Source organism: Engystomops pustulosus, chromosome 5 (assembly GCF_040894005.1).
Source record: "Engystomops pustulosus chromosome 5, aEngPut4.maternal, whole genome shotgun sequence".
In the NCBI taxonomy this organism is placed as follows: domain Eukaryota; kingdom Metazoa; phylum Chordata; class Amphibia; order Anura; family Leptodactylidae; genus Engystomops; species Engystomops pustulosus.
Genome location: NC_092415.1, coordinates 170,093,020 through 170,109,137, shown reverse-complemented (window position 1 = coordinate 170,109,137; position 16,118 = coordinate 170,093,020). Strand labels below are relative to the sequence as shown.

Below are 16,118 nucleotides of genomic sequence, written 5' to 3'. Positions count from 1 at the left end.
TAACTAGTAGGAAACTTAACCGAAAAATTCTATATATCATCACGTCTAAAATGAAACATTATCTAATGCTTTATTTAAATAAAAAAAAAGTTTACATTTTTAATTAAAAAAATGTTGTGTATATTTTTCCAAGATTGAGAACTGAATGAATTGATCAGTAAAGCCAGTCACCAAAATTATAGATCTGCTAACATCAAATCATTTTGTCAATTTTAACATCCACCATCTTAAATGAATTTTGTACACAGTGTGTAAGCTCAAAATGTTAACACATGTACACACCAGGACCACCCCAAGGTATAGTACTGATACAACTTATTTTATTTTCTCTACCAAAGTTTAAAAAATATATATTTACATTGAAATATTAAATACAATAAGTGAAGTAGTGAACATAAAACATACACCTATAATTATACACATGCAGCAATATGGGAATATGTAAATAATTATATGATCTGGATCCATGGCCTTTCTACTCCATTTGGTTTTGAATGGATAGGGAGCAAAAGCAGCAAGCATTGCCATAGCAATATGGATCTTTACTTGGGCCTCAAAATGGCAGCAGGTTCGGCGTAAGCACAAGAGGAAAACAGACCACAGAGAAAAATGCATAGCAAGGATGGTGGTGGTGGAGGAGGTAGTGGCAGAAGGAGGAGGAGGGTGAGGGGGTGGGAGAGGTAGGGGGCTAAAAATAATCCTATTTATCTGCTTCTAGGTTGCAACTTTTGAAGTGCAAAAATCACATTTGCATTTAAAGCAAGTCACACATTTACGTTGAAAAAAAAAGGTCTTTATTGATCACAATAAAAACCTGACCAAACCAGAATGGCAAACTGTGGGGAGGATACGGCCTATATGGAGTACAATCCAAAGACAAAAACAAAAAAACTTAAAAAAAAAAAAAGGAAAGCAAAGCAAACAAATTTATAAAAAAAAAAAAATTAAAAAAAAAAAAAGACTAAAGGTCACATGATTGTCCTTTACAACTGAAAGCAGAAGACAAGTATGCAAATATCCTTTCCATAGTACACAACATGCAAACAGCCAAGGAAGCCTCCTCCTAGAACCCATGACCATTGTGACTGCTCCCAGCGTTTACTACTTCATTACAATTCTACAAATACAAAGCTGCTAGTAAATAAACACCAACCCTCAAATCACTACTGCAATCCAAGGGAAGAAGAACAAAACTATCATCTGAGAGTTGTATCCCCCTTTCCACTGGTATTGTTAGAAAAAAAAAAAATGAATGACATTATTTACCTCTGCCTTTTGGGAACGGAGTGTTCAACTTCTATAACTTTACCATGTAGCTCCACTTTCCCTGCAACAAAGAAACAAATATATAAGGTTAGTGTTCAAGGTTTTCAATGGGTGACATGAGCAGGTCACCATCTATCTCCCCCTCCCCCATTTACTTCCCTTCCTGCTGATTTTTTTTGATGCATACAGCATGAAAAAAAAAAAAAAAAAGAAATGGCAAAGAGGAAGATGCAACATGTTTGTGTCATACAAGAGGGTGCAGTCATGGAACAATACATACACATAGCATAGGGGTTTAGATTGTGTAGAGAGAGCCAGAGTGAGATGAGCAGGGCAATAATGAATAATTAAATAGCAGGAATGGAGGAGGAGGGGGGTGTGAGCCTCGGTTGTGTTGAAGATGGGTGAGAATGGCACGATATGTGGCAGCTGGGAAGCTCTCTTACACAATCCTCGATAGCAGAGAGATGGATCCAGCAGTCATGTGCTGTGCAGCTCTGTTTTATGAATGAGCCCCATACATTACCCACACCCTGCACATGTGGGATGACCATTGGATGCAGCATTACAGGCAAAGCTAGAGGGGGGTGTGTGACCTGCAAAGTCACCTGCCTGCAGCAGTGAAGGGGTTACCCGTGTGATAGGGAGCGCTGGGCACTTATATAGGCTACACCCTACAACATGCAAGATAATGATGTTACATAAAACACGTAATAAGTCAACTTGCTACAAAGGTATCCAACACACACACACACACACACACACACACACACACACACACACACCTCGGCGATGGTCTGCAGCACATAGGGGTTACCCAAGAGATCTGAATGATAGGGGCCAAACCCGGGGCCCCCTCTGCAGCATAGCCAATCAGTATAAAGTTATTACCTGAGAGGGTGTCAATGGCCTTCATCGCCCAGTTCTCATCCGGACAGTCCACAAATGCGTATCCAGTCTTGACCAGAAACTGACCGGTAAAAGGAATCTTAGAGTCCTTAAAGAGACTTTCCAGATCCGGAGGGCTGACGTTCTCGCTGAGGTTACCTATATACAGCTTGTTCATTTTACAAAAAAAAAAAAAAAACTGCTAAAATAAAAAATTAAAACCCAATTACGATCCCCCGAGCAGTACGAGGCGCCGGCCGGGGACAACGAGTAGTCAGCGCAGCGCTCTCTACACGGAAACGGACGGGAGAGGAGCGATTAGCGGATGCGTGTGCGGCCAGACGAGCGACGCTACTAAGAGAATGGCGGGCTGACGACGGAACAAGGAGGAGGAAAACTACTTTTTGTCTTCTGCCCCCCCAATCCTTTTGGCACAGGCAGACTGTGAAAATGTCACTGTACGTTGTAATGCAGGCGCCGCCTCTCCGTCCACAATCCCGAGGAAGAGGAGGACAAAAAAAAAAAAAAATCCCACTTGAATATTCCGGCTTTTCTGAATGAGCCACGTGTTCAAACTACAAATCAACTTCTCACGTGAGGAATCCCAGCTCCTCAATTAGATGATAGTAGTAGATGCAAGGGGGGAAGAGAGAAGAAGTCAGGGAGGGGTGCAAGAGAGAGGGACAAGGGAAGAGGGGAGGAGAGTGATGGAGATGAAGGGGGGAGGGGGAGAAAAAAAAAGACAAGTTTGGATGGGGGTTGGATTCCTCTATGGATCATGGATCAATGGCTGCAGGCAATAAAGTAGCCACCATGATCTGTGTATCTATAGATCTATCTGGAAATACTGGACACTCACCTGGAAAAGAACTTTAATGCATTTATATTGGGTTTTATAGGACAGGGAATATAATAAGGAAGGGGAGACCATGAAGATCTCTCTCCTCCCACGCCCTCTCTACCTCCTCCCTCTTGGGTGTGCGTAAAGAAAAAAAATCCAAAGGGGGGTGGAGGTTGTACAGTTGCTGCTTGCCAATATGGCTTGAGGACTGTGAATAGGTAGTGAATGGGGTGGGGGGATGGAGATGTGGCTGCTGCTGGAGGAGGTGTGCTGCTGCTGGTGGCATCATATAGAGCAGGACACATGCAATCTATGAGCTGCAGCAGGGATCTCCCTTCGTGTTTGGTGGCTTTTCTGGGATCCTCCACCCAATTGGCTGCTGAGAAGTGAATGACAAGGAATAGGGGGGAGCTAGGGGATGGTTTGGATACCAGTGGGTTACACAAGGGGCTTACCAGTATGGTAATAGTGAATATTGTGACTTATTTCATCACATGGCTCCATCAGCAGCAGCAGCAGGATGCAGCTCCTTGTCAATAAGCTGAAGATGTTTGTGATCCTCCAAGTGTAGATGAAGACATCTATATAAACGTACACTGCAGCAGCTATTTAGTAGCAGGCTCACGGAGCCATTCATAATTTTGTGCCTTGGTAGGAAATACAATGGTGGGTCTGTGGGGGAGGGGAGAGAGGGATGGGAAGAGGCTGCCTCTAGTAAAAACAAAATGTTGAGTGGAGGTGCAAGAATCTGCACTCGGTATTAAAGCTTGTATTTTCCTCACTCAGGAGACTCCTCATTTGGCTTCTGCTTTTATTTTTTTTTCTTTGTTCACTTGTTGCAGATTTAGTTTTCAATAGACTTTTAAGTTGGACCTAAGAATCCTGTAAGTATCAAGTCTGGGGACTGGGGGAAGGGCTGGGAAGGAAGGGTAACAGCGAGTTTAGAGGGTTTATTCCTTGTGGAGATTTACTAACATGAAGAGGTGAGGCTAATGTCCTCTACAATATTACTTTATCAACACATTTATATAGTAGTGTGTATTTATTGTGTTATAGTGTGTGTTATAGTGTATTTATGTATTTTTAATTATAGTGTATAAAGATTATTTGTTTATATGGCATGTGTACAAAATGTATAGTGTATGTATATTATTATTGTGTATTTATTTTGTGTGTATAATATCTATCTATCACTGTGGATGAATAAAATGTATATAGTATATAAATATACTTTACCCAGTGTTAATATTTGTGTGTATATAAATAAATATATATGCTCCTATATATACATACACACACACAATATCTATAGATTATAGTTTGTGTGTAGTGTAAAGTTATTAATCCTGTATGTATAAGTGTATATATGTATATATATTTACAGTACAGACAATATTATGTTGTATAATGCATATATTTTTGTAAATCAAAGTGGTAAACTGTATGTCTGTATATATTTATTTTTATATATATATAATAAAATATAATCTGTTGACAATGCCCCAACCCCACAATTAGCATGTAAATTTAACCATTAAAAGACACATGGGTGTTAAAATGTAAGAATATTTCTGACATAAGAAATATTCCTGTTGCTTCAGGAGATATTATCCTCGGATGTAAACATGGCTGCAATCCAGTCTATAAAATTACCTCAGTATGAGGCCTCAGGGTCCTCCATACCTGTTTTTATGAGGTAATTGTGTAGTAAATATTGCTCACTGTTATTATTATACTTGAATTAATGGAGTCTCAACTCTCTACTAGAATATATATATATATATATTATAATATATATGTAGGCTAGCAATGTGTACACAGCCCCTGTGCTTGGTTATACGTGTCCTTCCATATATTTATTTGATGAATTTATTACATTGTTTATTGTCACCTTTACATAAAGCTATAACACATTCCCCTGAGCATTTATCATGTGATTGTATACATGTAATGTAGGATATATAGCTGCACCTATAGTACTGCTGTGCTTTGTGTAGGGCCGAGGACCCTCGGTATTTTGGTAAATATTGGTATCACATAAATTGTCACAGGGATTTTATTTATTATAGTCATTTTTTTGTGTGAATTGTGAGGCAATATTTGTAGTGAATCCCTAGCCCGCAGTGCAGGGTGTCGCCAAATGTGTGTGACATACATGGGGTGGCTATGGAGAAAGGGGTGTAACGTGCATGTCATGGTGACCAGGGCTATGAGGGGGAATCCTCCTCTGATGGAGGGATAAGCCCGGGCAGCGGTAGGTGAAGAGCATCGCACGCTGTAGGTGCATGAAGTGTAGTAATGCCGCACCGAGTGCCAGTGTGTGTAAAGCGTCGTGTGAATGGGCGCTGATTGGCTGACAGCTGTCTCCGTGTCCCCTCCCCGCAGCCTCGTTTGAGTCCTCAGCACTGGCTGACTGGTGTATTTTCTTCCCTCTGCCCATTCATTGGTTTCACTATTCTTGCGCCTCTGGCGCCAAGTCAGCCCCTTCCCCCCTCCCCTCCCCCTCACCATTACTACTCAGCTTGTTTACCGTGTCATTATTGTCCTTCTGTGCTGGGAAGAGTTAATAAGAAGGGGGGTTGGTAGGGGGGCTGCTAGACAATTGTGACTTGAAGATAACAGGTTAAAATTGGTGGCTTCTCTTAGCCACACAGCTCTGGGGAGGAAGGAGTTAAAAGAACCTTTTATCAAACTGAAGATTCCACCCCAAATAACTGATTCTGCCTTCCGTAGGAATTTGAAAATTTTAACTGTTTGCTGTCTGGAGCGCGCAGCACAAGAGGGGGGGTGAAAGGGTTATTGTGGAGGGAGGTATTGTTCCCCCGCTCCTGTGTGATCGGTACACATAAACAGGAACACGTGGCGAGTAAAGGTGTGGTTGGCACACAACATATACATGGGATGTATATCTTCACATCAGCCTAGGTTTCTTCTAGATGCGGTGTAACAAAATGTTCTCCATATGGGAAATCTTGGCAGCTTTTCGCCATAGTCGCTACGTAAAATTGACATGAAAGCGATAAGGGATACATCATGTCTTCAGCTCAGCTCCTGTATACATACATATACTACATAATCATTTTTAGAAATTCTACATGTACCCGAGCGGGTAAATCTACTCAGATATGGAAGATTTTATCAGTCTGCAAATATAGTTACCTTACGTGTAAAAACAATGTAACCTAGGCTCTACAATTGTCCTATATACCTACTGTATATACTTTACCATATACATTGTAGTGCAGGATTCCTGTCCTGTCAAATAAAATTACCTTCTTGAGATTTTGATATCCAGGATTGAGACTCATCAAGGGAAACCTCCAGAGGATGAAATGGGTAGGAATAGTAATGGGGGTACAGTACAGTTAACGCTGTGTTTGTCAGATTATAAGGAATGATTTGTAGGCACTGAAAGGGAACATTGAAGCTAAATGCACATGATAGATGTTAAATGAACATGAGAATATAAGAAATTTCAACTTTTTGTTGCAGTGTTTTATATTCTCTTTGCAAAAACCGTTTAAAAAAATATTGCATTACATGTGACCTGTGGCTTCCTGTGACATGGCTGATATTGTCTGATCACTCTATGGGCACAACCCTTTTGACAGAGAGAAAGCTGAAGTCCAAATATCAATGTATACATAATTATCTTGGAGGGGGGGGGGGTAAAAGAGGAAGAAGAAAACATAGCGTTCGTTTTGTTTTATGGTCAATCCAAGTATTTACTAAGCCAGATATGTGGGGTCAGGTGACAGGTCCTCTTTAGATAATCTCAGTTTTCAATATGACTATGTATGGTCTAAGGCCAGTGGCACACTGAAAATAGACGCATAAGCTGCACAAAATGCTAAATGGATCAATGCCTACAGACGCAGAGCATGTCCTACTCAGAAATTATTATGGCAGATCACTCGTGGACTATAGTTTATGAGGATCCATGACGAACGGATTCCAAACTTAAGCAAATAGGCCACGAAAAACGGACACAAGCGTTCCTGTTCAGTTAGAGAAGGGGCTCTTTCACATTGGCGTTGTTTTTCACATCCGTGGTTCAGCGATTTCCACGGATGCCTCAGAAAGCCAATGTTTTCAATGGGTGTTTTCACATTAGCTTATTTTTTCCACTGATCCATTGTCCGTGGAAAAAAAATGATCAAACATGTCCGTTCTTTTTTACTGATGCGGATAAGGGAAGCCCATATAAGTCTATGGGTCCTCCAAAAAGAAACTGATGCATTTTTTTCAACAAATTTTTTTTTACTGATGTGGCTGAGAAACAAGGTATTTTGTTTTCAAAGCAATGGGGGAGATTTATCAAGCTGCCTAAGAGTAAGAATGTTCTTATTTTCCCATGCGATTGGATTGTGATCCAATCACAGCTCAGTTTGCATTTTACCAGTGCTCATGAATATTTTAAAGGGGAGCTGTAATTGGTTGCCATGAGAATTGTTTTTTTTTTCTTTTTGCGGATGCGGAGACAAAACGTATGCATCACAGAGACGCCACGGAAATGTATTAGACACGCCAATGTGAAACAACCCTAAGTCAGTCTTCTATATATCAAAGCAAAAAAGCAAATAAAAAAAATTATTTATTGATCCTAAATGTTGCATTAAACCAGCATTATTCTCTTTCCCTCTCCAACTGCAGATATGGATTGCTGTGATCTTAATTCACAACTAAAACAATGTGTTTCCTTATAAGTAGACAGATATTCATTCCCTATGGTTTAACCCTAAATTGCACCAGTAAGGAATGTTCTAAAAACCCCAGGCAAGTTCATATGATGTATCATAATAAGAATGCGGTTGTAAGTTGGATCCATTGTGGGGTTTATGCAAAACAAACTTGATCTGCAATGAATATAGCAGGAGCGGCATACTTTCAGCATGCTACTGTTTCCTCTAAAATGGAGGAATTCCTATTTTAAAATTCAAACCATATGTCAGCCGTGTATATGTAGAGCCTCACTATGTTGGCGTTTGTGTCTCCCTGTGCTAGGAAAAAATACATTTGTTGACGACATAGAGTTTCAGTAAATTTGTTATTACAATTTACATTTCTGCACAAAAGATGCCCATTTGCGGAAGATTATTGACTGTAATGTGACCTTCTGGATATTCAGTTTTTATTTAGTGTGGTTATTGTATATTATACCTCTGCGCTTACACCATTGTTTAGTGTATGTTGTTCAGGTACATCCCTTCTACCTCAAGGAATCTTAGTGTAGTTTATGTGGGTAATGTTTTACAAAAACATTTTTATCAGTTTTTCAGAGTTATTTATATAAATATAGTTATTTATTTCTGTTTTCATGCTTTATATGTTAATGTTTGTTGTATACTGTATCCACTTACAACACTATTAAACTTTATTTATCCCACGGAATTCACCTCATACATCACAACCCATAATACTAATAATATATGTATAAATATATGTTTAGTGTTAAGGGCTGTGATGTACAAAGTAAGATATAAAATAGCTTTTCAGCAGTGCTACACAATCATGGGCTACACTGGGTTACCATTCTTACATGAATGCTATGTTTATGGCTAAAGTTATTCTTATTTCTCCCAAAGAAAGTCTGACATCCACCTAGGTTACTTTTTTGTTGTAACCTTTTCTGTTTATTATTCATCAAAACTATTATGGTAACAATTGATAAAAATGGAAAAATGGATTTACAACAAATCCTTATTAAAATGATGCTGTCGTTTTCTGCTTGCAGCTCCTATTCAGAGCTATATGTTCTCATGGTTACAGACTACTCATAATATTAGTGTAGTCTTACTACTGCAGTCATCTTACTACCTTCTATGCGGACCGAGGACAGCCAGTAAATTTAGATACGCACAAACAAGTCGATTATCATACGTGAAAAAGGGGTGTTAACATCCTGTTTGGCATCCGTTTTTCACGGATTCTCATAAACTATAGTCTCGAGTGATCTGTGAAAAATTATTCTGACCAGGAAATATGTAGAAATGCAGGTGACACTGTAGTTTTATATTGAGACCTTTTACGCAAAGATTTAATTGTATTGTTTGTTTTTGGAAGGGATGATGACCTGTCTTCATCAAACAGGAGGTCCTATGTTTTAATTATATGTAGGCGATGCTCTATTATTCTTAAATGGAAATGCAATATAACTTCATAAAGGCATATTGAACCAAACGGAATGACACTTGCCAATCTTCTTTTTCTTTAATTCTTCATTGAAAATATACAATTACAGAGAGCATGAAAAATTTGGTAGAGAGGCCAGAGGCCAGATGAAACATGATGGATTGTGAAATGGCCATCACCTCTTAAAGGAAAGCCCATACGTGTCCTCTCTCCCTAATATTATATGCTCTCTTTAAGTATGTTTTGTCAATAAAGAAGCAAAAGAAAAAGATTGGTAAGTGCCATTCCATTTTTTTCTACATATCTTCATGAGGTTCTGACTAGGACTTGCTCTAATTTCTAATGTAATGGACGCATGGTCTGTTAAAATAAGGGACATACATATTGAACCATTAAAAAGAGGCCGCATAGTGCGACACTTGACTGAAGGCTCAGACTACGCACAGAATTTGATTTTAACATGTAAGGAGGCAAATGAGTTTGAGTATCTATTCACTAAAAGTTGATTTCAGAAGTTTACAATCAATTTGAAGTTCAGCCAATAAATTGATTTGTCCATGGCTATACATCTCCAAAGCTGCCAAAGGTCCAATCACATGTTAATTACAAATTGTGAAATATAATGTAATAAGGTTATTTATTACATCAGAATGTATATAGAAGTTATGCTTATAAATACAAAAACAAACTGTAGTGTGATCAATAGTATATATTCGCATGTATATGGCAGCAAAGCATTGTTATCTGATCATAAAAGTAACATGATGATTAAAACCTTACTGCATACTTCCTTCCCATTTATGATTCACACCTGGATTTGGCTTTAAAACTGAATAAAGAAAAACTAGATTAGAACATAAATCAGTAGAAGTACCATAAGACTAGTAAATAGTTTTCATGTAGACATCTGAATATTAGTCTGATGTATGGGAAATAAGAAAAAAAAACTCACATTACTCTTGGATTTAAGTTAACATCTTTAGGTATACTATATGTAAAAGAAACATTCTGCCTAATGCATGAATGCCCTAAGAGAAAACAATAAACCCTGCCCATTACCCTCTCTGTAGTCACAAGTTAAATATGGCTGGGAGGGTTGCACATCAAAGATGGCTGACTTAAATTCCAGTGGCACATTTCTCAGTCTGAGATGAAGCATGTTCACAAGCCAGTACCAATGTCTAGGTCAAAAGGCCTCCTAGAGTAAAATATTAGCCTCCCTAAGGTACACTGAAAAAGGCACAATGTCTGTTTTTGTAATGGAACTCTGAAGTCAGGTAACCCAGAAAAGGATCTACCCTTTTTATGTGTAACTAAATAATATCAAACAAATCATACATATAGGATAAACTCCTGTGACTGTACAGGCTGTGCTGTTTAGAACTGCTTGTATTCTTCCTTTCAGTATAGTTTCTATGGTTCTTATCTATTTGACACCTTTTAACTCTACAACAGGAGGTGCATCAGCTGTATGTTAATTTCCCTTTCCTATACAGGTGTTATTTGAAACTCAGGCAAGAGGCTAATTAACTCCTAGTACAGGAACACTTTCAGGCTGGGTGTCTATGTTCAGGTTTTTGTATTCTGTTTTTGACACCAAAAGCAGGAGTGGAGTGAAAAAAGAGGTGGCATAGCACATGCAAGTTTTAATTATTTGGGTTTCAAAACTGTAAGCTATAAACCTTATGTGGATACCAAGCTTAAAACTTATCATTAAAAATGATAGAGGTTTCCATTCTATCCACTCCGTGCGTAGCCTATGTCGATTGGGTTCCTACATGGTGCTGCAGAATTTCTGTCCCAAAAATCCAATACAAATCAATGTTAATGAATGGGACAATAATTCTAGAATTCTAGGAACACTGCGTTATCAGATCTACAATGTGCTCTTCTTATGGAAGGGCTATAGATGTTTAATGTAGATGTTATTCATAGCATAAAAAAGCGTAAATTGAATTCTGCACCAAAACCAACAATGTATAATGAGATCTGCAGCCCTTATTGCAAATGTTGGTGCAGCACATGCATCTTTATTTACAGCATAATTTTCATATTTTCCATGTATTTGGTTCAGTATATAGAGTTTTTTTAGTTCATATATGTATTGAAATATAGTCTTCTGTTTTTCAGTTTTTTTTTATTATAAAACTTTATTAAGTAATTATTTTCCACAACACATGACTGTTTTGTGCACTTTGCAACTGTTTCCCCTCATAAAATCAATCTGCCTATCAATCTAGTAATACTTGTAGTGTACTCCTGTATGTTTGTACAGTAATAGTTTATCTAGATACCAGTGACCACATCTAAACACTCTCTATTCACTAAATGATAAAAGTAACTTTGTTCAAACAACTCTGTGTCATATTATTGTAAACATTTTGCTATAATATATATAATCTCAGATTAATAAGAATAAAATAATGACTGTGCTTGCAGTTTTGTCTATAGTTGCATACATCCAACTTCAGCATAACAAAGCCTTAATTAGAATGGTCCCTCTAACAGATTATAAAATAGAGTAAAACATATTCATTCATATGCCCTGGAAATTATTAAACATTTTACTACTCTTTTGTATGTTACTAGGTAGACCCTTTACATTCAGTTACACATCTGGTAGTTTTCATATATTGATTATTTATATGAATAAATAAGACCAGTTAATTAAAAGAAATTGGTCAGTGCAGGGTCAGTCTAACAAACTGAATTTTTTATGATGCCTAAATGAGGTTTATATGAAGATACATTTGAAATAATCAGAAATATAATTTAGAAACAAACATTGTTTTTATATATGTTTTATAATGTGTATACATTGGTCTGATAGTATGTATGATGTACAAATAAAATCTAAAATCCAACTAGAACATTCAGATTAAGTTTAGAAAGCATCACTCAGCTGTAAACCTTTGAATGTAATAAAATATTTATGCATTACTTTCTTGTTTTTTATAAAACAATAGGACATAAAAAGTAACAACACCATTAAGATGTTAAATCATGAAGTACAAGAAAATGAAATGAACAAAACACATGAGCCTGAATGTTTTCAGATGATCAATCTACCCTGGAACAGACCATGTGCCCCTGGGTCAGCATGCTAATGAGGGGCCTTGGGTGGTAGAATCTGGGAAATTCTCATGTTAGACTGAGGGTCTCACATGCATGTTGTAATGTGACCAAACAAGAGGAGGCTTGCTATGTAGTGCTGGAATTTTCAGGTTAAAACAAACAATGAGAGGAGAGGAATGAACTTACAACCAAGTGAATATCTGTAGTTAGATGTTTGAAATATCTGTGCAGTGACCAACCTATAAACATATCAGTAGGTGCAGAAAATGTTATCCCATCAAATCACTGACTACTTTGTAGAAGGTTTATTTAAGTTTTGACTGAGCAGCACAGAAATGATTCAATAGTCATTTAATGTAGCAGAACAGAATAATAAAATGTATAATTATTAGATAAAATCAGAAATGGCTCCTCCTGAGAGAGGCAAGCGACCTTTCTCTTCTCCTAATGGGTTTAGTTATAGCAAGAATTAAGTAGGTTGATAAATGATAATACTGTCTTCCATCATAAAAGTTACAAAACATTTATATTAATTATATTTCATTGTTGCCTAGGTCAGCATGTATTTTACTGACAACTGCCCGTGACATCATTTTATCCATAGGTTTTGCAAGTTACTGGTTTAGTATCATAACTTTCTTTAGGTAACAAATTCTTATAAATTGCATAGACTGTGTTGTAGCTATAATGGGAAGCTTAGTACAAGTGCAGTTATACAGAATTACAAGTCTTTTGGCATTTTCAATGTGGTTTGGATTTATTTTTACTAGTTTCCTATTGTTTGATCCACTTGTTACCAGTTTTTTTTCTTAGTTATCTGATATCCTTTTTAGACATTGGAATTCCTGAGTTATCTGTATTGTTGTTAAGGAGGGGGGAGGATAATTTGGTTTCAACTTCCTTTCACAGGAAATGACCCTTTTTGCTGCCCTATAGTTACCTGTGCATTTTCACTTTGCCTTGCAAGAATTTGTAATAAGAAAATAAATAATTGTGCTACCACTTTAAATGTTGTTTGTAGTGCATCCTCTAATATTTTATACTAGATCCACTTTCCAACTGCTTGCTTCTATCAAGTATCTGTGATGTAATATAGGATGTATATGATGTGTATAAATGCACCCTGAAGTTGTTACATGCCATAATTCTAACATATCAATTATATACTACAAAATGAATGTGCAATAAGTGACTTGCTCTAGTATCTAACAAATTAGCTTAAGCAAATTTAATAAATATGGTTACTGGAAAGTTGGTGAAAAGTTTTAAAATGTACCTTAATAACTATGTAACCGTAGGAAACTATTAAGACTTTGTGTTTTCTATACTTGTTGAAGTGTCACATACAATTACTTTAAATATTTCTTTTTGATTATTGTTTACCTGAGGTGGTTTATTTACCAGTTTATTTTACAGTATTCCCTGTGCCCGATGTATAAAAGGCTTAATAAGATAGATTGTAGTTCCTAGAATACTTGGTGATGATATCTTTATCAATAAAAGTAGCTAAAAATATCCTTCAGCGAATTGTTACATATAATTTACACTTCTATGCAGTTTTGCAGGTTTTTTATTTGTCTTTTATGGATGTTTCCTAATGGCTCCTATGATTTTTTTTTTACTAGAAATCTACATTGTTTTTGTACACATAGTTTACAAGCTGATAAAAAATCAGTAACACCAACTGTCCAATTAAACAGATAATGTGAGAGAAATAGCTACAAGGCATTTCTTCAACTATTTCCATAAACTTTATAATACTGTACTGTCAAAAGAGTTTGAAACAACTTTTTTAATTCAGTATACTATTTTGCAGCTTATTTAACTTAATTCAGGATTTTGTTCAATAAAGTACACAGTATACAAATGAAGGTTTATAACTAAATAAAGAAGAATATTCTCTACTATGAACAGTCATGCATCTTCCTTCCAACAACACAAAGGAATCAAATGTATCATACAGTCAGTGTTATTTCTCATTCTGTAGATGTTGTTGAGATACACAATCTATTAATACAAAGTTTTATTTGGTAGAAACAAATAAAACTATTTCACAAAATCACAGATTAACTATGAATTAATTCATGAAAATGAAATGTTTTCGATGCATCCAAATTCTCAGGGATAGAATTTACTTCTTACAGAAGCTTAACTTTGTTTCTGTTTTAGTTATAGTTTGTTTTTATTAAGGAGAAAACAACCTATTATTTACACTTTTTAAACCATATACTTATTACATTTAAAACTGTTGATTTGTACATCCATTCAGTTGTTACATCCTGGTATTTAGCAGATTTGTAATAAACATTCAGTTTCATTCATTCAAATCTATGAAGAAATAAGTTTTAAAATTGTTACATTTAGTTAAAGAAACCAAAAGGTTAATTATAACATGATATCTGTGTTGCATCTCTTTCTGTATGTGTATATCTCAACCAAATCCTTTTTTTCAATGCTGCAATTCTAATATTCAATCTCAAAATATTAAATAATCCAATATAGACACATTATTTTGTCAATTTCATTGAAGTTAACTGACCTAAATTCTGTGATTACTCACACATTTTACTTTGATCCTTGTTTAAACTTTCTCTAACGTCACATGTAATGACCATGGGATCTCAGAATTGGATAGAAAATGGAATATTATATGAGAATCTGGAGATCTATTTAGTATATGCAAATACAGCTTTAGCTACAGATACATGATATACGATGGCATGTAAATGGAAGCTATCGAAAAACCTAAGTTGGCTATAAGAAGTAAACAACGCTGAGATCACAAACAATCTCAGTGCTTATGTGTTCCTGGGACTCGGAGTTTCTTTAAAATACATTGAATTTGATGATTTAGTCATAATATTTAATGTGATAAAGTTTATAACCAATTACAACCAAATAGGTAATAATGAAAAATGAAAAAAATTAAACCTATTCTGTATAAGGAATAGTGAAAATTACTTATTTCATGGTAAATTACTTAGAAATACTGTGATTTACTGTTCAAATTCTGAAGGAAATTATCAGGTTTTTTATACCTTTATACTTTTAGTTAAGTGAAATCACCATGTGACAAAATATGAATATAAATCATTAACTAGAACCAATGTGTTGTTAGCCTGGGAAACAAAACCTATTCGGAGACATATTGTATTAGCTTTACCCTAATATTGCCTGTGACATCTGCAGGACTATTGTTTTGAAGCAATATCTTGGAAACTAACTTTCCCACAGGAATCTTTGATGCCTTAAGTCTTTAAAGTATGTGTTCTTGCAAATAGGGATAGTTGTGTTTATGGATCACTTGAATTAGTTCATGAATTGTAAGAGAGGAAGCCTAAACTTTGCTTATATAAGTATAAATGCTGTTTTAGACAAAGTGTTATATTGTGGGGATGTTGAGAATGCCAGGTAAATTTAGGCATGAAAGTATTAGGATTTATTTATATAAAGAAAATGATACTTTCTGTATTATACCCTCACAGTCTATGCTTGCAGTCACCGAATTATAAAATTATGTAGATGATAAGATTGTGTGTTATAGACTACAAATCCTATCATGCAATGGGTATAGGTGCACAGTTTGTAAATGTACTGTTATCAGAGATCTCTCTTGTAGTGAGAGTCACATGACCAGGGCAGATATTCATCCTCTGCATCCCCCTGATTGCATGAACACCTTGCTAAATTGTTACTGAAAGTACACAGATGGCCCCCTACTTAAAGGTGTATTTCCATTTCAACAAGTAATTGATATTGTCTGGATAATGAAAAGTTATACAAATTTCCAATATAGTTTCTGTATCAATTCCTCATAGTTTTCTAGATCCCTGCTTGCTGTCCTGCTATAGAAAGCTTGTATGTTTACTTCTAGTGGATAGAAATTTCACCATGGTCACACAGGTGCACGGCTTGT

General features: G+C 36.2%; 1 protein-coding gene across 1 annotated transcript in view; it reads right to left on the bottom strand.

Moving 5' to 3' along the window:
• The window catches only part of IGF2BP3 (insulin like growth factor 2 mRNA binding protein 3), a 56,264-nt gene extending 53,009 nt beyond the window's left edge, over window positions 1-3,255 (bottom strand). Inside the window, exons 1-2 of the mRNA XM_072153776.1 lie at window positions 2,158-3,255; window positions 1,267-1,327 (exon numbers count right to left, since the gene is read on the bottom strand). Of these exons, the coding sequence (XP_072009877.1) occupies window positions 1,267-1,327; window positions 2,158-2,332 (236 nt within the window). The 5' untranslated portion in view covers window positions 2,333-3,255. The remainder of the gene's footprint in view (window positions 1-1,266; window positions 1,328-2,157) is intronic.
• Between the last annotated feature and the right edge of the window lie 12,863 nt (window positions 3,256-16,118).